Source organism: Sinocyclocheilus grahami, unplaced genomic scaffold (genome assembly GCF_001515645.1).
Source record: "Sinocyclocheilus grahami isolate Dianchi unplaced genomic scaffold, SAMN03320097.WGS_v1.1 scaffold511.1, whole genome shotgun sequence".
In the NCBI taxonomy this organism is placed as follows: Eukaryota; Metazoa; Chordata; class Actinopteri; order Cypriniformes; family Cyprinidae; genus Sinocyclocheilus; species Sinocyclocheilus grahami.
The window spans coordinates 591,487-614,521 of NW_015505690.1; the positions used below are offsets into that span (position 1 = coordinate 591,487).

Here is a 23,035-nt window from a genome sequence, read left to right on the forward strand (position 1 = left end):
ACTACAGGTTACAGGTTAGTTGTGTATGTGTTTGCATTTGTTTCTTTTGTCACTGTGCCCCTTTATTTACAGATTATTAGTAAACCTTCAGTAAAAATGACCTTCAACACTAGCCAATCAAGAGCAAGAAAAGGTCTGAAAAAAGGTAATCTTCCTAATCTTCCTTATGAATAAGTGAAATAGAACATATAAAAGGTTTATCACAATTAGTTTTATCACAAGTATGTGGGCCTCTGTAGAAAAACATTTTCTAAATTTTCACTTTACACACACTTTTTTATGTGACTAATTTAACTACTAAAACAATTTGTTCAAAACTTTAAAATCATGTATCTAATATAGTAATCTATAACTGGGAAAGTCATGTATTTGTGATGTTATCAAATGATGGTTGCAGCATTTTTTGCGCCTTTTCTGCCTTTACTTGGTGGTGCATTCTTCTTTGACTCTGTTGGAAGTATTGTAGAGATTATTCTTTGGCTTTCTAAGAATTATTTGGTATTACAAACTCCAAGTTTAGACACTACTGCCATCTAGTGGACAGAAATTGTACATACCCCAAACATCAGGAGACAGAAATCCAAGACAAAACAGTGTACTTTGCGGTGTATTGCTAAAAAAAACTGACCCACTATCTTCTGCACCAGCTCCTGTGTTGCAGCCATGCGAGGCTTTGGAATCTCCAGTTTCTCACACTTATGGTCATCCTGATGCCGATGTCTGAAACCGGAGGAAAACAGTCAAATATGTAGAAGAGGACACAACACCTAGTACACCAGCTGTGCCTGTGACTATATGCACAAAACATTATTGTTTTATCTACTAGTTTTCCACTATAGTCTCTCTGTCCATTAGGGTGACACTTAAGTGGTGTTAGAAACGTAAAGTATGAAATGCAGGACTATTAAATGATGATTGTAAGAGGTTTTATACGTGAGACAGAAGTGTTTTTCACAGTGTGGGCAGATGACAGGCAGCAGCTCTTTCCCTTTGCAGTCCTCATAGCTACATGGATATGATTTGCTTCCCCCAGACCCAATCTCTTTCTTCACCAGCACCTGAAAGAATTAAGAGAATAATCTATAACAGCCATTCAAACCCCAGGAATTAGTCAAAAAAACACACACATTTCTATAATCTGTGTGTGTACAGAATATATGCATATGTTATGGTTTTAACAATTGTATATTGCACTAATTATTAATTTGACTTTTTTTGTCTTAGTAAACCCATTTCTCACTCACCTCTGGACAAGAGTGGGAGTCCCGGCTTCTGTGTTCCAAACTTTAGCCAGTAGAGGAGATTTAATGTTACATGAGAAAAAATAATGATTGCAATGAATGAAATGAATTATAGAAAATCTCAAATCGAATGCCTTAAAGACTAATTTTCCTACACAATTTATGAATGTACTATATAAAAAAACCCATGTGTCTCCCCACAAAATATACTGTGGAATTACCACTGAAAGGTACCAGAATGGTATTTAATAAATATTATGGTAGTGAATACCATAGTATTATTATGGCATTCCACAAATGCCATGGGACCATTATGAAAAGAAAGAAAAAACATGATAGGACCACCATAGTCAGTCATTTTCCTGTCTTTGTTATTACTCAGATCTGCACTATTTAATTGAATTAGATTTGTACAGATTTGAGATTAATGCCGAGTTCACACTGCACGATTTTCAAAGTCGTCGGGTCACCGTGGTTTTCACACTGCATGACTATCTCCTGACGCATAGCAGTCAGTTGCTGCTGTGTTCACATTGCACGATGGATCGGCGACAGGAGGTTACACACTGCATGACTTCACAATAGGAAGAATCGCCGACAGCTCTGTCTGGTCCGCAAACTACGTTTCACAACAAAACACACGCGAGAAGTGATAAGGAAATAACACGAGAACCCGCGTGCATCAGACCGGAGTTCTCGAGCAAGACTGGAATTATTAAAAATATATATATATAGCCCGCAAACTGTCTGTGAGCTGATTTCCAGCTACAAGGAGAAAAAGAAAAACAGATTATGCAGGAGGGAGATGCAGGGAACAGGGATTGAGTGTTCTGCAAAGAGAGTTGGAGAGTTAAATAATTTTCAAGTAACTGTTATGCTGATGTTGTGGCTGGTCAAGCACATGTTTGTGCTTGTTTCTGTATGATATAATTGTTCATATATCTATTAAAATACTGATATTCTGGTCTATAACTCCTCCCCGAACTTCCCTCTGCCTTGTATCTTGGTCTCTCATTAGCTGTACGTCATCGCTGATGTAGTTTTCAGTCAGAAATCATTGCACACAGTGTTGCCAACTTAGCAATTTTGTTGCTAAATTTAGCAACTTTTCAGACTACCCTAGCAACTTTTTCTTCCAAAAGCACCTAGCAACAAATTTAGCAATTAAAAAAAATTTGATTTGGCAACTCTTGATAAGTGACTTAAAAAGGCACACATTTTCCATCCAAATTACACAAAAAGAGGAAACCACAGATGCCTAGCAGTACACACATCACATGAATTGAGTTAGCTGCTATTTGCAATTGTTCAATTTAATAATAATAATAATAATTGAATAATTTGTTCATTTATGATACAGTTTGTTAGTAGCTTGTACCTGCGATTGTTGATCAGTTAGTATACTGTAAGAAAAATGGAAAATCTTTCAGGACATTATCGATTATCCATCATCCATTGTAACCCTGCAACCCGAAAACACAATGCGTAATTTAAAATGCAGGTAAAAAACCATTACGGAAAATTCTTTCATATTAACATAGTAGATTGTGCCTTATTTTTACAGACTTTTCTTAGAGTGTCGCATACTAACTAACTACTAATACGCTGCTTAAAGCATATTAGTTGAGAATGTGTAGAATTACTAGTTTACTAGCTATTAAAAAAACTTACATTGAAACCATTCAAAAATGTGTACGTTTTCAATAATTCAATGTATTTAAAAACACAGTTATTTATATCTTAATATTATATCATGCATATTATTTTACAAACAAATCAAAATTAACATATATAAAATATATTTTTTGCTGAGATTTGATGTTGTGACAATTTTGCGTCGTGATTACGCAATGAAGTCACAACATCCTTTAGCAACTTTCTCTGAAAATTAGTTGGCAACACTGATTTCACACACCGTGATTGCGATTCCCTCAGATCGCGTCTTTGATAATTCACACTGCGTGATTGAACGAGCACCGATTTGCCTCCGATTTCGGGCATTTGTCGGCGATTTCCCAAAACCTGTCGGCGAGTGAAAAATCGGGCTAAAATCGTGCAGTGTGAACTCGGCATAACTGTTTATATTGTCTTCAAAGCCAACGGCACAAAATCTTACCAAAACACTCCAGAACAGCTGCTGCATACGAATGGTAGAAAGTCTACATTGAAACATGAAAATTATTAATATTCCTTTTTTGCTGCTGACTCACATCACACTGATGTTACAGCTTGTGTTCACAACGGCTATTTGTATAAATAAAGGCTCTAGAAACAGGCTGTAAATTGTGATTTCTACTAGAAATTACTCAATTTTTCAACGGCTTAGATGGGGAAACTTTAAAGAACGTACCTTTTTGTTTGCAAGATTCAATCTCACAATGTTTTCCAATATTTAGTTCAGCCATTTTAAATGACGTAACACAATAATTTCAACATAAGAGTATCTTTGAAAAAAAAAGACGTTTACTGAAACTTTGAAAAGTTCAATGTTTTTATTGTCTCTCCTTAAATTAACCACAAAGGAATTTCAGAAAATACTGATGATCATTCTGTTTATTTATTCTTAAATGTTTTGTGCCTAGTTTGGAATGCATGAATTATACCATTAACCCAGTCAAATTTTTTAAGTTGTTGTACTATTAAAAAAAACCAATATTTAGTTCAGCCATTTTAAATGACGTAACACAATAATTTCAACATAAGAGTATCTTTGAAAAAAAAAAGACGTTTACTGAAACTTTGAAAAGTTCAATGTTTTTATTGTCTCTCCTTAAATTAACCACAAAGGAATTTCAGAAAATACTGATGATCATTCTGTTTATTTATTCTTAAATGTTTTGTGCCTAGTTTGGAATGCATGAATTATACCATTAACCCAGTCAAATTTTTTAAGTTGTTGTACTATTAAAAAAAACATAAAAAATAAACATCCTCATCAGCCTAAAAACAGCTTTTATTGAAACCGAGCTGCCAAAATGATTAATTACATATTTCGTCTTAGTATAACATCATATTGTGACTACAGACTGCCTCAGCAGAAGAAGATCAATGCCCACTTTTACATCAATGACTCTTTAGCCCCACTGCCCCCGCAAAGGCGAATGTATGAGTGTTAGGAAAAGGAAAAAAGCCTTCGTGCTGGACATCCCAATACAGTCATCTGGCCGGTTCTGTGACGCAGGTACTACTGTCAACAGGTTTCAGGCAGCTGAAAAACAAATGGTGCCATTCCAGCAGTTCATCCCTGACCGGGTTCAGGAGCGAGTGGTGTTTACCAGCCAGCCCCAGCCAGGCTCTAGTTCTAGCAGGGAAGAAGAAAAAGTCAGTGTGGCAGCCCATGTCCCTCGTAAAGCCTGCGGCTGTGGATGCCTTACACAATCTCGGACACCCGGCACAAGGGTTGATTTGAGGTCTGTCATTCTGGTCCAGATGGTGAAGAAAAGAAAATCCTGACACCAAGGAGCCTGACTGGGATATTAAGGATGAGCCACTTCAAGTGTGAAACCACAACATCATCAATGGGCGGGTTTCTGCCCTGTCTCCAATCATAAATATTTCATAAAAAGCTTGGTTGTTCCCTGCTAGCGAGCTGTTTCAGGGCTCCGAGGTTCCGCTGCTAACAAGCAGACTTTGTCACGTTGGGGTTCTGGTTAAATTTTTCTTGCTTATGAGGCACTCTGTATAGCTTCACCTATTGGTGTAAGGGTCCACTCTATATAGGAGTGTTTGTGAATGCGAATCCAACCCTAGGCTCTCAGGTCCTATCGGGTTGATCTATTTTTAGACCACAGGTTCAGGTTCCGTGTAATGCACAGTGTAAACCCACAGTGTCAACGCCATATAGGTGCTTGCTTTCACACCGGAGGAACCTTTCCATAGTTCCTAGAACTATTGGCAGAAGTTCCCAATTTTTGCTGTTTGCATCGCAGGAACATATTTAGTTCTAGGAACTCCATTTGGGGGAACTAAATTAGATCCTACTTCAGAGTAGAGTCTTAAACAGTTCGATAGGAACTTATCAGTGAGTGTTCGCTGATTGGTCAAACCAATAAGAAACACAGGCTACCCGGCATTTTTAAAAAGTCATGTAAATATATCCCTGCAAACAAGCCTGTACTGGCCCTTTACGGGCCCACTTAGGACTAGCCTAAGGGCCCCCAGCGGGCTGCCAGTGCAGGACCTCTGAGATTTTGCTCATTGACAAAACATTGGCCCCTTAATGCTGGCCCTGCACGGGCAGCCCTCACTAGGCCCACACCATTAATCTAGTGTGCCCAGTCCTGGTACTGGAGATCTACCTTCCTGCAAAGTTCAGTTCCAACCCTGATCAAACACACCTGTCTGTAATTATCAAGTGCTCCTTCAGATCCTAATTAGTTGGTTCAGCTCTGTTTGATCAGGGTTGGAGCTGAACTCTGCAGGAGGTAGATCACCAGGAACAGGGTTGGAAACATTATAAAGTTTCACTTTAAATACTTTTCAGATATTATAACTTAAGTCATTGGGAAAAACAGTTATACACATGGAAGCAGTCACCACATAACTAATGTCTATATTGTCAAAAACGTACAGTAGTCAAAGGGATTTCAAATCAATGGATTTATTAAATACAAAATAGAAAACATTCAATTCATGTTAATGCAGCTACATATAGCCAAAAACACAAATACACAAAAGTACAAAAAATAACTAAAAGAACGCAAACAAAGCAATGTAAGATTGTAGGATTCCGTCATGTGAAAGTTGATGTGTGTGAAAGTCTTATCTGTTGTACATCAATGTCCAAATACAGAGATTTTTTTATTACCTTAATCCGGCTAAAGTCATATTCGAAGTAAACAGAAATCAAATTAAGACGCAGAGTATTCCTATTTTAGTCACATTACTGAAGTGCAGTATACACATGTAAACACCTTAATTATGGCGTGCACTCCGTGCCAAAATCAAACGTTCGAACGACCGACCGATCGAACGTCAAACCAAACGTCTATCCGAACGTCTTGAGCTTTGTGCGTCTTACACTGCAGGTGACCCACCTTAATACTACAGCTACATTCTTACTAGTAAGAATTACAGTTAGAGAGCTCTCTAATACAATTCTTATTAGTAACAATTAAATTAGAGAGCTCTGCAATTGCATTCTTACTAGTAACAATTAATTACAGAGCTCTATAATTCAAGAATTCATATCCTGAGAATGAATAAAAGTCAAAACAGCTTGCCATACTCAAACACCAGACGCTTCCTAACCAGGAAAAGTCAAAAATATTCCAAACTATGGTCTCACGTCGAAAAGAACTTTAAATCTGTATGGACCATGATGTGGTAGCCTCACCAATAAAGAGTCCTCCTAAAATGCATACAAATACACTATCTTAAACTCTTAGCATTAATCCAAACATAGGCCATAATTACATGTAACATCTCTGCAAAAAAACATCAGCAATGTACACTTTTAAATAGGAAAAAAAAAAAACTCCTTTTAGACTGGGCTTGATATTACACATTTCCCAACAAGGACACTGCACAATGTGTTCAGCAGGTGAACCATGCTGGTTACTGCTGCTTGTTATTGCTAACTCCCTTCTTCTTATGATGATGATGTTTAATGGCGGTTGGCAAACCAGCTTTTGGTGCATATTCCGCCACCTACTGGGATGGAGTGTGCTTGCTAACTCCCTCTTCAGTTTTTACTAGTAAGAATTCCATTTAGAGAGCTCTCTAATTCAATTGTTACTACTAAGAACTGAATTAAAGAGCTCTTTAATTCAATTACAGAGCTCTGCAATTAAACGTATCTTTAATGTGGTTTTTTACTAATAAAAATTTAATTATAGAGCTCTGTAATTGTATTTTTACTAGTAATAATTAAATTAGAGAGCTCTCTAATCGGAATTGTTACTAGTAAAAATGTATTTAGAGAGCTCTCTAATTGGAATTCTTACTAGTAAAAATTCTGAGGTAGAGCTCTGTAATTATAAATGAATGGAAGTCAATGGAGACATATGACTAGTAAAAATTGATTTGTAGAGCTCTTTAATTGGAATTGGTACTAGTAAGAATTGAATTAGAGAGCTCTGTAATTGGAATTCTTACTAGTAATAACTGAATTAGAGAGCTCTCTAATTATAATCGTTACTAGTAAGAATTGATTTAGAGAGCTCTCGAACTGGCATTGTTACTAGTAAGAATTTAATTGTAGAGCTCTTTAATTGAATTGTTACTAGTAAAAATGCAATTACGACGAGTAACGCTGGGGATATTTTAAGCTAAAATGGCTTGCCATAGCAAATTAATAAAAGTCAAAACGGCTTGCCTATTGCCATTCCCAGGATATAAATTATTGATATCAAGAATAATATTTTTTTACTAGTAGAAATTTAATTGCTGATATCAAGAATTCAATTTCTGCGAGTGATGATGTCATTGTTGATATCAAGAATTAACATTGTTACTAGTGGAAATGTAATTGCTGATATCAAAAATAACAATTGTTACTAATAGGAATCTAATTCCTGATATCAAGAATTAACATTTTAACTAGTAAAAATAGAATTGTTGATATCAAGAATTCATATCCTGAGAATGAATAAAAGTCAAAACAGCTTGCCATACTCAAACACCAGACGCTTCCTAACCAGGAAAAGTCAAAAATATTCCAAACTATGGTCTCACGTCGAAAAGAACTTTAAATCTGTATGGACCATGATGTGGTAGCCTCACCAATAAAGAGTCCTCCTAAAATGCATACAAATACACTATCTTAAACTCTTAGCATTAATCCAAACATAGGCCATAATTACATGTAACATCTCTGCAAAAAAACATCAGCAATGTACACTTTTAAATAGGAAAAAAAAAAAAATCCTTTTAGACTGGGCTTGATATTACACATTTCCCAACAAGGACACTGCACAATGTGTTCAGCAGGTGAACCATGCTGGTTACTGCTGCTTGTTATTGCTAACTCCCTTCTTCTTATGATGATGATGTTTAATGGTGGTTGGCAAACCAGCTTTTGGTGCATATTCCGCCACCTACTGGGATGGAGTGTGCTTGCTAACTCCCTCTACCACATGGCTTTACTTAAGGAAACCTAAAACACATTAGCACCCCTAGTGGTAAGGAAGAAAACTGCCCACAAAATAGGCTCATGTCTGTTACACCTCAAATATGGATCGTGAGATCCACTTTCCTGCAGAGTTTGGCTCCAACTTTGATCAAACTCACCCACCTGTGATTTTCTAATGATCCTGAAGACATGCTCAGATATGTTTGATTTAAGGTTAGAACTAAACTCTGCAGTAAAGTGGATCTCGTGAGCCATATTTGAGGATCCCTGGCCTATATGAAACAACAGGTTCTGAAAAGGTCTCTTTTGGTTTGAGCCATTCCAGTTCAATTGAGTGGCTAAAGAATGGCCAGTCAATGTTGTTTGTATTCTCCTAGTTACATTACAGGGCAGTCTACACAAAACCTGCATGGGCCCAAAGGATACAAAAGTTGCTCTGGGCCCGAACGGGCTGACCCACACTGGGCCATCATGGGATTAATGTGGACAGTCCGCTAGTGTGGCCTGCTCATAGAGAGCCTGCGGTGAGACCAAAGCTGTGGGCCTTTCCTGGGCAAGCCCGCATTGGGCCTGTTTAGGTTTGGTGTGGGCTGGCCCTAGCCCACTGTGCCCGAAAAAGCCAGCATGGGCCCCGCAAGGACATATTTGCATCGATAACGACATTTACCTGTTGTCTGCAGCATTGTGTTTTTTTTCTCAGCCTCAATGATAACACTGTAAGTTGTCATAGGAGATTTAGTCAGATTTTTTTAATCACATAAATTGTGCGTTTACATTCCATCTCCATTATCATGAAGCCCACAACAAACATCAAAAACAGTGGTGCTCTCCATTCACTGGTTGTTGATGTTTGTAAATTCCGCGAATAAAGACGTCACTATCGGCCACTTCAGAGTCCCTGCTGCCTGTACAAATGCAACCAGGAAAACGGCCTAGAACTATGTGGTGCGAAAACGCCTCATGATGCAGTATTTAAGTCCTTGAAAGGTAATGTACACACTATTTTCCTAATTAATGCTGTACAGTTGCTTTGACATAATCTGTATTGTTAAAAGCGCTATATAAATAAAGATGACTTGACTTGACTAATAGGAACGCCCACCTGCAGGGCAAAACAAGGCTTTCCTCCACTGTCTGCCAGGTATTTTTACAAGGTTTGTATTAAGTATGTAATATAACAGTGATATTAAAGCCAAATTCAGTATTCACCTTATTGATGATGCATACTTTGTACAGGCAAGCAGATAAACCCAGCATTAAAACGCAATATACAGGGTTTTACATTAAATATTTTCCCATAGAAAACCATTACAAAGAAAACACTTAACTATTTAGCGCAGGGGTGTCCAAACTCAGTCCTGGAGGGCCGGTGTCCTGAAGAGTTTAGCTCCAACCCCAATTAAACACAGCGGAACCAGATAATCAAGCTCTTACTAGGCATGCTAGAAACTTAAAGGCAGGTGTGTTGAGGCAAGTTGGAGCTAAACTCTGCAGGACACCGGCCCTCCAGGACCGAGTTTGGGCAGCCCTGATTTAGCGTATTGTGTTCATATTCCGGGCTCATCTGCTTGCATATATAAAGTATGCATCATCAAGGTGTATACTCAATTTGATTTTTTTTACTGTTTTATTAGCTACATTGAGGCACTTTAAATGTTTTTCACATTAAATGTTTTTGAATATCCTGCTGTTTTAGTGATTGAAATATTGCGCCAGGTGCTTGCAAATAGCCAACACTTTCATTTTGTTCATATATCTTTGTTTTTGTTTTTGTTTTTTCTTTTCAGAGGTGATCTAAATATTTGTGGCTTGGTAACAGATAGAAAATTGATAGGCTTGTGCAACAGTTACATGAATGTTTTGCCCTCCTGGTGAGTCAGTCGTATGGCCTAATATTCTTATAGTTTTTCTCAAGTGTTAAAACACTAAACTCCATTCTCTGAACCTAATGCTCAGTGGCTTAAATCCATTTGTCAAATAAATCACTTACATTGCGAAATGCTGGAAGCAGAAGTTAAGCAACTACAACACAGTTGTTATTGTTTACACACAAGAACACAAAATGGTTCACATTTGTCACTGTTAGTTAATGTTATTCATGGATAAATGTGTGCTATTGATTATTAATTATATATTGTGTGTGTGTGTACTGGTTTATATATCCTGGTGGGGACTTAAACCTGACTACACACAGACTCATGGGGATTCGTGTCACGGTGGGGACCTAAATTGTGGTCCACACAGGTACAAAAGCTTATAAATCATAGAGAATTAAGTTTTTTGAAAATCTAAAAATGCAGAAAGTTTCCTGTGAGGGGTAGGTTTAGGGGTAGGGTTGGTGCAGGGCAATAGAATATACGGTCTGTACGGTAGAAAAACCATTACGTCTATGGAGAGTCCCCACAAGGATAGCTTACCAGACTGTGTGTGTGTGTGTGTGCGAGAAACTGTGCCAGCTAAATCAATTATAGTGTGTTAGAGAAAAACTGTATCAACTTAATGTGGACATTTTAATTGCAATGTTAAAGTTTTGTGGAAATGTGTGACATCCTCAGAAATGTCTCTTTTTTTTGTTAAATAAAATATCTATATGGTTAAATAGCTTTTGAAAATAATTGGCCTATATACTATACCACTCAGTTTTTATGATTACACATGATCTGAATTGGACTCGGAGATGTCTACAGTACTGTGGAATACACCCGTGTTACTCTGAAATATATGAGTAACTTTTTTTCTCAGGGATGTCTCAGAAAGCTCGGCCATCCATGTATCCATTTACAGTTATTGAGAAAAGTAATAGCCTAGGCTATCACTGTGCATGTGCTAGAACAGCGATTTGGGCAATAATTTACACCTAAACATTTGTATTTTAAAATTTAAAATTCAAAGAATTTAAAATAGATATTAAATATCTCAAATAAAGAAATTGGTATTTATACCTGTCCTACCTGACCAATGAGAGAGTATATACGGGCCATTGTGTGACGCTCTTCGGCATTTCAATGGGCGTGTCTTCAGAGACATTCACGTTCAGCAATTTACGTGCGTACAGGTGTTGAATTTCAGGAAGAGCAGGGTTGGATTATGTAGGTGTTTTGAGTTGAATCTGAAAAGTAGACAGTCAAGAATTGCCACTTTGTCTCGCGATCCTGTATCTGTCAGGTATTTTAAATCAGACGGATCTTTAATTAGAGTTAAAAGCATTACCTTCAAAATGAGTAAAATTTCAAAAATGTTTAAAGTTAGCTCATCAAGCTCATCCAGCTCCAGGCCTAGTTCTAGTTCTGGATCCAGTTCTAGATCTAAGCATCGGTCCCGGTCTAGTCCATCACCTCAAGAGGCCATCAACAGACTAAGAGAGACCGAGGCCATGCTAACCAAAAAACAGGAATACCTGGAGAGCAGAATCGAGCAGGAGATCATGATTGCCAAGAAGAATGGCACCAAAAACAAGAGAGGTATGTAGAATGGATCTTTCTGCTTATGAGCTCTTTATGGCCGTGTGGACTTTTAGTAGCCTACACAATTTTCAAATTAGGTATGGTTTATTTATTTCGTTTGTGTAATTTACAACATAAAGAATCATAGGAGAATTGTCTTTTTTTTAAATCTTTTTGTCTGCTTTTGTCATAAACATGTTGGTTAAACAAACTTTTGAACTAATGAAATAAAACGGGTACAAAGTTCTTGTGGTGGAAATGAAACGAGAACTGTGGGACAGTCATTATTTGTGTAAAGATTTATTAAATAAAATAATTTAAACATATTTACCTAAATGTTTTATTTGACTCGTCATATAGTTTTAAACATTATAGTTTAACAAAAAAAAATGTATACAGTATAAAATAGCAAAAATAATGGTTAAAATTCTCAAAGACATTTTATTACCCCTTTTATAATCGGCTGTAAATGATTAAAAGCACGTTGTCTGTTATAAAATGTGCTATCATAATTCACATCTGGAAAGTGTAACAACACCCCAGTGAAACATGGCTTTTGTTTATGTGGAGTGACGCCCTGTCGCACAGACAAAAACATGCAGTTCATCTGGACACTCCTCATTTACAATTGTCCCTTTGTGCATTTACACAAGCATGTAGTTTACACCCAGATGCCATGGTTGAGCATTCATTTAAAAGGCATGTCTTAAATGGATTTATATGAGCTTTCTATCTGATCTTACATGTATTTTTTTTTCATTTGATTTAGCAGAATTGACCAAAGTAAGCCTAATTTCTGTGTGTAAAATTTTACCTATTCCAAATCAATGTCTGACTTTTCTTGTTCACAAGCTGTGCTGATTGTTTCTTTAGTTTCCCTTAGTAGTGAAAGAGAACAACTTAAAAAAAAGATCTTTTAAAAATGCAATTGATCATATTCATGAAGATATAAAACTAAAATAATTTAATTATCATATTTTACTTTTGCTGTGGAATGTATGATGATGATGACAAGATGCAACAATAGTAGATCCCAACATTTTTTTTTTAGCTGCACTTCAGGCTCTTAAGAGGAAGAAACGTTTCGAACAGCAGCTGACGCAGATTGACGGGACCCTGTCCACTATTGAATTCCAGCGAGACGCCCTTGAGAATGCCACCACGAACACAGAGGTTCTGAAGAACATGGGTTACGCAGCTAAAGCCATCAAAGGGGTTCACCAGAACATGTGCGTGTCGTCATTGCTTTTGTTTTTCCAGTTATCATCACTTATTACACAGCTCTCAGGAATACTTGATTCGATTGATCAATACTAGAAAATTACGTAGTGATTTTTTTTTTTAATAATGACTGACTATTGCATACATTCGTTTTGTAAATATTCAAATGTACCAGTGGATTAAACTGTAAACCTACTGTCTCTCTTGCTTTCAGAGACCTGGATAAGATTGACTCCCTTATGCAGGACATTACAGACCAACAGGAAGTAGCTCAAGAGATCAGTGATTCCATCTCAAAACCTTTTGGGGATCAGTTTGATGAGGTAGGTGTTACAAATTAAAAATAATAATTTTTGTCTTTTTCTTTCTGTCTTGCAGCTTTGTGAATGTTTCTGGTTATTATAGCAGGCAGCATAGTTTGTTTACTTAGATTTATGAAGTGATCTGTGCTCATTTAAATATTTTTTAGGATGAATTGTTGGCAGAGCTGGCGGAGTTGGAACAGGAAGAACTAGAAGAAAGTATGAAGAATATGGGCAGGTTACCAAGTGTACCAACCATCAAACTACCCAGCACAAGGCCAAGCCACCGGGCAAGTAAGTACAGTATATAAACACCCACACACTCAGTTTCTACAAAGCATTTACAATTCAGCAAAAGACCAATCAGGCCTTTTATACAGTCACCGCTTCATCTAAGTTTCTGTTATTTCACCCTTTCAGCCTCAAAGAAGAGAGTGGAGGATGATCATGACATGAAGAAGTTGGCTGCCTGGGCTTCATAAGCAGCAGTACACACACACACACACACACACACTTTCTCTCTTTCTTCTTTCTAATTTTTGTTAACTTGCACTCTTTCTCTACGTCTAAGAATCTGTGTCAAATTATAAGAGGTTTTTTTTGTATAAAAAAGAACGAAAAGTAGAGAAATTAAGCTGAACATTTGTAATTGTATTCAAAGTAATTATTTTGTTATGTATTGATCTTTAAGATGAAGGATTACTGCTGGAAACTTGGTGTACATAGTAACATTTTATTAGTGAAGGATGTTTTAACTACATGTAAATATAGATTAAAACGTAGTTTTAATTAAATGTAAAAGTTGAATCAGGATTTGGAAAAAAAATAAAATGTTACATATTCAATAATTACACAAGTGCATGATTTAAGAGTGTGTTTACAATGTTGTAAAGTCTTGGTTTTGACACACAAATACAGTTAGTAACTAGTACAAGTAACCATGGTACTACCATGTTTCTGGAAAAGCAAAGAGCTTGTCTGAACCCTCATGTCCGCCTGATGGCATCTCGCACTCATTTCGAATCGGTTTATTTGAATCATTTGTTTCTAAGAACTTTTTCAATATCATTTAAAAATATATATTATTATTGTTTTTATTAATAAGAGTGTTTGTTGTAATCTGCACCTTTTCCGTTTAGCCGTGATTCAGCTAATAAAACTATAAAATAATTTAGAACCTTTATTTAATTTGCAATTACATTAAACTACTCTAATATTCATTTAAATATCTGGGGTGAATGTTGACGACAGGGCTATCTTTTCTATCTCAACCTAGGCGTAAACATATTTCAATATTTTGTTTGCAACAATTGTTCTTCAATAGTTTACTCGAGAACCGTTCAGATCGGTTCAACTGATTCTTTGAAAAGATCCGACTCAAAGTGATTCATTCGTGAATCAGATTCGGACAGCTCTCGCGCCCTTCAAGAGGCAAGCAGGAAATCGCTCTTTTCTCCCGGATTACTGACACGTTCAAAGTTACGAAAAGGCATCGTCATGAGCTCAAACAGACCGTCAGATTCAACCGGTAAGTTGTTTTAAAGTATAATGTTCAATAATACTTTATCGCAGCAGTTGTATTTAAATTGGGCTTTGTGCGTACGAACGTTACTGTAGCCGGTGAGAGTGTGTCGAGTGAATGTGACACGTCTCGCTGTTTCCGCTGCTCACAGGTGGACTAAACTCACATTATAAAACACACATCCATGAGTTTTTCATTATGAATCAGGTTAAAGAGTAATTTACAGTGATTGTTTTACATACGAGCACCATTAAGTCAATCATCGCTCCAGTGTGTTTTAGAGTGCAAGTCTTCTCAATGGTGAGTTTTTATAGGAATAAGTGTAACTTAATGCTTTAGTGTTAATGTTGCTTGGTAGATTAGCTGAATATTTTGAAATTAATAATAAATGTAAAGGTCTTGGACTTCTATTTCCTCCTTGCTTAAGCCTTAAGGAGAAACTATGTCGTAAGATCACATTTCAGATACAGACACTCTGTGCTTTCAGAGTTTACATCATTGAGAAAATCCTTCCTGATTAAAGCTTCCTTGACGTGTATGTCTCCATAATGAAATAGATTCTAGGTAATTATAAAAATGTTAATTACAATACAATGTAAACGCATACCATTCAAAAGTTTGGGGTCAGTAAGATGATATTAGAATAGTTTCTAAAGGATCATGTAACAGTGAAGACTGGAATAATGGCTGCTGAAAATTAGTGATCACAGGAATAAATTATCTTTGAAAATACATTAAATATATATATATATATATATGATATATTTGTTTTCAATTGTAATAATATTTCACAGTATTATTGTTTTACTGTATTTTTGATCAAATAAATGCAGCCTTCGTAAGCATTAGAGACTTCTTCAAAAAAACATTTAAACATTTTACAGAGCACAAAGTTTTAAACAGTAGTATAACACACAAATTTGTAATAAAATAATTAGACAGTACAGTTATTGCCCTCATTTATGATCCAGATAATTAATGCAACTTATAAACTACATAGCCTTGGATGCTCAATATATACAAATAATAATGTATTGGTACCTTACAGCTGATGACCAACTCGATCCTGAGGAAGAGAGACGGTTGGCTGCAGCTGCACGTGAAGCTAACCGTCTCCCAGAGCTCCGGCTCATCCTGCTGGGTTGGCGATGGCCAGGTAAAAGCCTGACCGGCAACACAATTCTGGGCCGCGAAGAGTTTCGTCTGGAACGTGCCGCTGAATTCTGTGTGAAGCGTGAAACTGAGGTGGGTCAGCGTAAAGTAACAGTAGTAGACACTCCTGGCTGGTTCTCAGCCCAGACCACACCGACGGACTACCAGCAGGAGATGGTCCGAAGCGTTACTTTGTGCCCACCTGGACCCCACGCGTTCCTGCTGGTCATACCTGTGGGCATGTTCACAGAAACAGACCGGGCTCGTATAGAGGAGAACTTAGCACTTTTTGGGGAGGATGTGTGGAAGCACACCATGGTGGTGTTCACCTGGGCAGAGGTTTTAAAGGACAGGTCCATAGAAAGACACCTACGAAGGGAAGGTCGTGACCTTCAGTGGGTGGTGGACAAGTGTAAGAAGAGGTACCACGTCATCAATAACTATATTTTTGGCGAGCACCCGCAGCTGCCCCAACTGATGGAGAAGGTTGAGAAGATTGTCGCTGAAGAAGGTGGTTACTTTACCCTTAAGACAGATGAAACCAAAACACCAAGTCAAACTCCGAGTCTGAATCTGAATACAAATTCATTGAAAGAGAACAGGGAGCTTGGCGCTAGACCCAAACAGAACGGCTCCTGCAACTCGCTGAGGGCCATGGACATGGACCCTCCACAGAGTGAGTTAATGTCATCGCATACAATACACAATAGCATTCACAGTGCTGTTCTAGTTATTAGCATTTTGTTTCTTATTGCATCCGGGACATCAAACATTTGTTCTGATAAAGTTTGAATTCTGTACCTCTTTCATCATGTTAGACTGTCACTCTAAATTGATGCTGACATTTTCAATATGTGTGTCTTTATTTTACTGCACTAATGGCTCATGTTATAATGCTATTTATACATAATTTATTGAACTAGAAGTGACCAATCAAGGAAGCAAGCATTTCCGTTGCTCCTACTACAAACAATCATATATTTTTAACACCAGCTTCTAGAACATTTTTTGCATGTTTATGAATACAATGTATTTTTTATTATACTTTATTTTCTTAAATAGACAAAAAATTAACAAAATATAATTAGAAGATGCATTAAATTCATTACTGAATAACAAATAACTGCTGACAAACTTTGTAATGACAGCTGTAAACTTTGTATAAACAGCAATTGTTTAAAGTCCTGTCACCTGAAAGTAACCTGTCACTCACATGAGATTGCAGCAGTAGCAAACAACAATCCAATCAATTCACAAATAACAATTAAATCCCACCCAACATTCAAGAGGCCACTTCACTCAGAAATGCGTCACAATAGGAAAGTAAAGACGATCACGACTACAGTTTAATGCTGACTTTAATGTCAGAAATTTGTTTTAATAATATAATTTATTTTTCAATACATTTTCTTTAAAAAATGAATATTAAGTTATTCATTAATAACAAAAAATGTACTATAATGTAACACTGATTTAATATATGTAATATATAATATAAATGTATATTTTTCATTAAACATTGTTTACTTTTAAAAACTGTTAGCAAACAACAAAAAATAATACTATTAAATTAATATATTATTAGGTTGCAAATTATTTATTTAATACTCACCACTATATTGTAACTCTGTATTTGTATTCACCAGACATAAAATTGATTCGGTATTGTAAAATTGGGCCGGTTGCATAAAAGGTTTAGACTAGGCTTACAAGTTAGACATCTGATTTTTTTTTTTAAGACTGCTCATATTTTAATTGGTCTAAGTTGAATCCAAAAATAAGACCTATTACCTTTTGGCTAACTGCTAGTTGGTTAAACTTGTACTTAAAGGGTTAGTTCACCCAAAAATGAAAATTAGCCTGTGTTTTACTCACCCTCGAGCCATCCTAGGTGTATATGACTTTCTTCTTTCAGACGAATCCAGTCGGAGTCATATTAACATTTTTCCTGGCTATTCTAAGTGTTATTATTGTAGTGGGTGGGTGTTTCTCTTTAACAGTCCAAAACACGTTAAATAAAGCGCACGCATCTATAATAAAACGTGCCTCACATGGTTCCGGGGCATGAATAAAGGCCTCCTGTAGCGATTCCATGTGTTTTCATTAGAAAAATATCCATATCTCAAACGTAATGAACACTTTTCTCTCACTTCTGCTGACTGTCATACGCGGAAGGCGTTCCGGCAGATAACGTATGTGCAGTGGTGGAAAGAGTACTGAAAAAATATACTCAAGTAAAAGTACCATTACCTTCCAAAAAATGTAGTGTGAGTAGAGTAAAAGTACTTGTCCAAAAAAACTACTTGAGTAAGAGTAAAAGAGTAGCCTATTTAAAAGTACTCATGAGTGTTGAGTAGTGAGTACTGAGCTGTGGATTCTACCCCCTCATGATAAACGCTGTACACTGCAATTTATAGATTTTAAAAACGTTGTACATTCTGTAATTCACATTATCTTGTTTGTCATAAAGAATGAAGAATATCTTTCATCCAGCAGTTTTAATTTTGACTGCCAACTCAAATGAACGCATGCGAGAGAGAGACGAGTCTGTCTCATAAGTGAGTGGGAATTTACCGAACGTGGCACTTGCGGGAGTTAACACTGTATGCAATACCCGCAACCTCACACCAAATTTCAGGCCGTGTAGATAGGCAAGCATAGCCTATATACAAATCATTTAGTAAGCAGAAATCCGAAATTTACCTTAACATATTAAGTTAGAGGAAGATGCGACTGAATCGATGCTTGAAGAATGCACTTCCAGCAGCCATGATAAACAGTTGGCGGTTAAAGTTTTCTATGCACAATTTGATTTGACGAAAGTCACGAGACCTATTACTCTCTATCCAATCACGTTGATGGATAAAAATGAAGTTAAAATAAGCATGTAACGACCACAAACGGAGGAAAATAGCTGAGTAAAAGTACCGATACATCACTTAAAATGTACTCAAGTAAAAGTACACAATTTTTAAACTGCTCAAAAAAGTACATTAGTACAAAAAAGTAATTACTGTAACGTGAGTATTTGTAATTCGTTACTTCACACCACTGCATATGTGTTGTGCGCGGCTCTGAGATATGTTAGTCTTAGTGGTTCAATGGATCACAAGTCTCAAGGTTCGGATCACATTATGGTTTTTGACCCACGGATCGGATCGTTTTTCGGATCAGCAAGAAAATAAAAATATTTCAATTTAACTTGCTTTCCATTTATTACTTAAAGCGAAGTACTTCTTTGATACCACAGCAAATACTACTAGATTAACTAAGAAAGTTTAAACATGATTAAACGGACAAGAGAACAGCCAGTAAAAATAAGAACAAATACACAAATTACAAGCATAGATAAATACAACAAAATATGTTACAAATAAAATAAAGTTGGTAGTATTCAAATACAGAAATGTAATAATTAGGGAAAATAACACCGCATAGTGTTCACTGAATAAATTAAACATAGATTTTTTGTTACAGCTGTTTTGTTGTTTGATGATCATTAATGACAGCAGCAGTATTTATAGGCCGCTGTCCCTTTAAGACCTGATGCACGGATCCGATATAATGATACACATCACATCCGATTTCTTTCTCGGCTGTTTTCATTCACTTGAGACATAACTGACTGCGTTTATCTGAATAATTGTCGAGATGGGTATTTTGTCATAATTTTGTGTATGTGTCTGTTCAGAGGATTCAGACGAGGATTCAGTTCGGTGTTCGTGCGCCGTCTGAAACGCATGTGCGGCTGTGCGTGGTAGAGAACAGCGCGCAAGTAACGAATCGAGTTCCCTTTCGCCTTTTCTCTCTGGAATTGTTTAAAATTCGCTTGCTTGTGTAAATACGATCAAATGATAAACTTATACTCTATTATGGTCACATTTTGCAATTAATCCGTGGATCACATGCGTGCCGAACCGTGGGGCTTGGTCCGTTCGGATCACGGATCAACTACTAAATATGGATATTTTTCTTACAAAACACATGGATTCGCTACAGGAGACCTTTATTCTCCCCCCGGAGCACGTTTTTTTATGGATGTGCTCACTTTATTTAACGTGTTTTGGACTGTTGAACAGAAACACCCGCTGACTGCAATGATAACGCTTAGAAGTACCAGGACAATTTTATACACCTCACATAGACCTAGGATGGCTTGAGGTTGAGTAAATAACAGGCTAATTTTCATTTTTGGGTGAACTTACCCTTTAACATAGAAGCTACATTTATGCAACTGGCCCATAGTGTAGTAGTGAAAACTTTTTTTTTTTTTTACATCACACGGCATTGCATTTGTATCATGTCATTTCTTTTTGTTATCTCTGCAGGTTTGGTTGAAGGAGTGAGTGACTAAGGCTGAGATAACAGTTCCAGTGCTGCTGTATTCATTACCTCAATTCCCCTGCACTTAAATTATGAAACACCCACTAGCCACATATCAATCCACCAGTCTAGGCAGCTTCAGGTTGTAGGGTTTACAGGCAAATGTCGCTGTACTATATACATCTTACCCCAGAAAATATAAGATGGTTACAATACAAATTATTATCATCGAAGGTTGAATTGGTGTTAGTAAATCAGTTGTACAACATTAAAACCATTTGTGTCCATTGGCGCAGAGAATATTGAGGTAATGGAGTCATTAGTCAAACAGAAACACTCAACATTCATTAATTATTTGCACTAATGAGTTTAACACAACCTAATAGCTTGTAAAATGCCTCAATGCACTAATATTGTTATGAGAGATAAGAGTCTGTCGCGGTCACATTATTGTAGCATTGGTTAGTTATATTGGTGTCAGTTGCGATGGAATTGTAAATTGTCCAAAACCATGTTACATTTTCCAGTTATTTCACATCAGAGTTAGCTGCTGTTTCAGGTACAGCTCGTTTGCATGTTTTCTAATGATATTATTTTCTAGTAATATCATTATTGCTGTTTTATTATTTAAGTGTGTGCTTAAATGATTTTAAGGTACTGATTGTTTTAGGATTACTGTGATGTTTACTTTTCTAAATTTATTTGTTTCTTTCTAAATGTTTTTTTTTTCTCTAACACATTCTATATCAAGTGTACTTCATTATAAATGTTTTCCTTTAACACCGTTCATGTTCTGTCACTGTCAAGAGTATCAACATGAGTATCTGCTATTAATTGATTTACATGAATGCATCCTAGATCTGTTGACATTTCTGAAAGCCATAAATATCTGCTTCCCAAATGTCTGTGACCACCTTGACATGTGCGGGGTTTTTAATCAAGTCTTTCAGTTGTTTGATGCAGTTAGAGCAGGTTTTACCAAATTGACTCTGAATTTGAGTCAGATAATAACATTGAATTAATCTTGCCCTTTACATGTCGTTGCACATTTGTTATTGCTTAACCACTAGGTGGCACCATAATTTATCAAAATATGTGAGAATATCGGGGATTTTTTACTGTTGTGGTCTACAATCACAAGCAGGGCTGTGATTAACTAATTATTTTATTCTATATTTATCTGATTATTCAATATTAAAATGGCTAAGACTGATGTTAATAAACCCAGAACATAAAATATGTGGCTAAAAATAAAGACAACACAATCATGTTGAAAACACGGATCAGTTATAAACCAGAGCTGTAGAAGGACAAATCTATAGTCCATTAGGACCACTAAAATTACAGAAACATTTTTCCACTCTACTGTAGACCGCTTGTATATTGAAATCAATGCATGGGCACTCTACCCATAACCCTGCAGTGTATTGATCAGCAAATCAACAATTTCAGCATTGTTTGATGGTGATAGTAGTGTTTTGTTCTTTCTGTTAATGTCCTTGCTAGTATAAGCGGATGGGTGTCCACACTTCTGCCAGTAAGTTCGATATCAGCAGGCTACTTAAAAGTTAATAAGAAAAAGTTAGAAAACTATCAACAAATGCTACCAACTACATAACCGTGTATCTCTGTTTTAAATTGTTTATTTACCATTATATATACACTACCGTTCAAAAGTTTGGGATCAGTAAGACTTGTAATGTTTTTTAAAGAAGTCTCTTATGCTCATCAAGGCTGCATTTATTTGATCAAAAAGCAATAATCTTGCAAAATGTTATTACAATATAAAATAATGGTTTCTATTTTAATATCCTTTTTATTTCTGTGATGCAAAGCTGAATTTTCATCAGCCATTACTCCAGTATAAAGTGCTGCATGATCCTTAAGAAATCATTCTAATATGCTTATTTATTATTAGAATTATCAATGTTGGCAACAGTTGTGCTGCCAACTATTTTTTTGGAAACTGCAATACTTTATTCAGGATTCTTTGATGAATAAAAAGTGAAATAGAACAGAATTTATTCAAAATATTAATATTTTCTAACAATATAAATCTTTGCTATCGCTTCTTATCGATTTAACACATCCTTGTTGAATAAAAGTTTTAATTTCTTTCAAAAATAGAAAGAATAAAAATTGACTGACCCCAAACTTTTGAACAGTAGTGTATATTGTTAGAAAAGATATTCATTTTAAATAAATGCTCTTCTTTTTAACTTTTTATTCATCAAAGAATCCTGAAAAAAAGTATAACAGGTTCCAAAAAAATATTAAGCAGCACAACATTTTCCAGCACTGATAATAAATCAGCATATTAGAATGATTTCTGAAGGATCATGTGACACTAAAGACTGGAATAATGATGCTGAAAATTCAGCTTTGCATCACAGGAATAAATTAGATTTTAATGTGTATTAAAATAGAAAAACTTTATTTGACATCATAATATTTCACAATATTAATTTTTTCCCTGTATTTCTGATCACATAAATGCAGCCTTGATGAGCATAAGAGACTCCTTTAAAAAACATTAAAAATCGTTCTGATCCTAAACATTTGAATGGTAGTGTGTATGTATATATATATGTAAATATTAAAAAGTAGTTGTTCTTCACATGCACCATGTGAAGTAGTAATCTATTGTTGTTCCATTAGATCCCATGTGGTTCTCTGCATATAGCAATGAATGACAATTGTATGAGGATTCTACGACAACTTCAACTTTACGAGTCTTTTGTAACCCAGAGATTTGAGGA

General features: G+C 36.1%; 3 protein-coding genes across 3 annotated transcripts; 2 read left to right on the forward strand and 1 right to left on the reverse strand.

Moving 5' to 3' along the window:
• Positions 1-380: 380 nt before the first annotated feature.
• Positions 381-3,674, reverse strand: zfand1 (zinc finger, AN1-type domain 1). Its single transcript, XM_016237315.1, has 6 exons — positions 3,592-3,674; positions 3,358-3,400; positions 1,245-1,284; positions 934-1,058; positions 629-720; positions 381-448 (listed from the first exon to the last, which is right to left on the reverse strand). Exons 1-6 carry the CDS (start codon positions 3,644-3,646, stop codon positions 381-383), a joined length of 423 nt encoding a protein of 140 aa, XP_016092801.1. The 5' UTR covers positions 3,647-3,674.
• A 7,662-nt stretch (positions 3,675-11,336) lies between these two features.
• Positions 11,337-14,062, forward strand: chmp4c (charged multivesicular body protein 4C). Its single transcript, XM_016237316.1, has 5 exons — positions 11,337-11,774; positions 12,808-12,985; positions 13,192-13,300; positions 13,447-13,573; positions 13,700-14,062. The coding sequence occupies exons 1-5, from the start codon at positions 11,531-11,533 to the stop codon at positions 13,759-13,761; spliced, it is 720 nt and encodes a 239-aa protein (XP_016092802.1). The 5' UTR covers positions 11,337-11,530; the 3' UTR covers positions 13,762-14,062.
• A 631-nt stretch (positions 14,063-14,693) lies between these two features.
• gimap4 (GTPase IMAP family member 4) lies at positions 14,694-21,056 on the forward strand. Its single transcript, XM_016237325.1, has 3 exons — positions 14,694-14,807; positions 15,850-16,629; positions 20,282-21,056. The coding sequence occupies exons 1-3, from the start codon at positions 14,777-14,779 to the stop codon at positions 20,305-20,307; spliced, it is 837 nt and encodes a 278-aa protein (XP_016092811.1). The 5' UTR covers positions 14,694-14,776; the 3' UTR covers positions 20,308-21,056.
• Positions 21,057-23,035: the final 1,979 nt, after the last annotated feature.

Bases quoted from the DNA above. Each gene is read 5' to 3' on its own strand.
- gimap4 (XM_016237325.1), top strand. From the start codon at position 14,777: ATGAGCTCAAACAGACCGTCAGATTCAACCG. The intron at 14,808-15,849 runs GTAAGTTGTTTT...GGTACCTTACAG, and splicing joins CAGACCGTCAGATTCAACCG to CTGATGACCAACTCGATCCT. The intron at 16,630-20,281 runs GTGAGTTAATGT...TTATCTCTGCAG, and splicing joins GGACATGGACCCTCCACAGA to GTTTGGTTGAAGGAGTGAGT.
- chmp4c (XM_016237316.1), top strand. From the start codon at position 11,531: ATGAGTAAAATTTCAAAAATGTTTAAAGTTAGCTCATCAAGCTCATCC. The intron at 11,775-12,807 runs GTATGTAGAATG...TTTTTTTTTTAG, and splicing joins TGGCACCAAAAACAAGAGAG to CTGCACTTCAGGCTCTTAAG. The intron at 13,574-13,699 runs GTAAGTACAGTA...TCACCCTTTCAG, and splicing joins AAGGCCAAGCCACCGGGCAA to CCTCAAAGAAGAGAGTGGAG.
- zfand1 (XM_016237315.1), bottom strand. From the start codon at position 3,646: ATGGCTGAACTAAATATTGGAAAACATTGTGAGATTGAATCTTGCAAA. The intron at 3,401-3,591 runs GTACGTTCTTTA...GTTTCAATGTAG, and splicing joins TGAATCTTGCAAACAAAAAG to ACTTTCTACCATTCGTATGC. The intron at 721-933 runs GTATAAAACCTC...CTCCGGTTTCAG, and splicing joins GAAAAACACTTCTGTCTCAC to ACATCGGCATCAGGATGACC.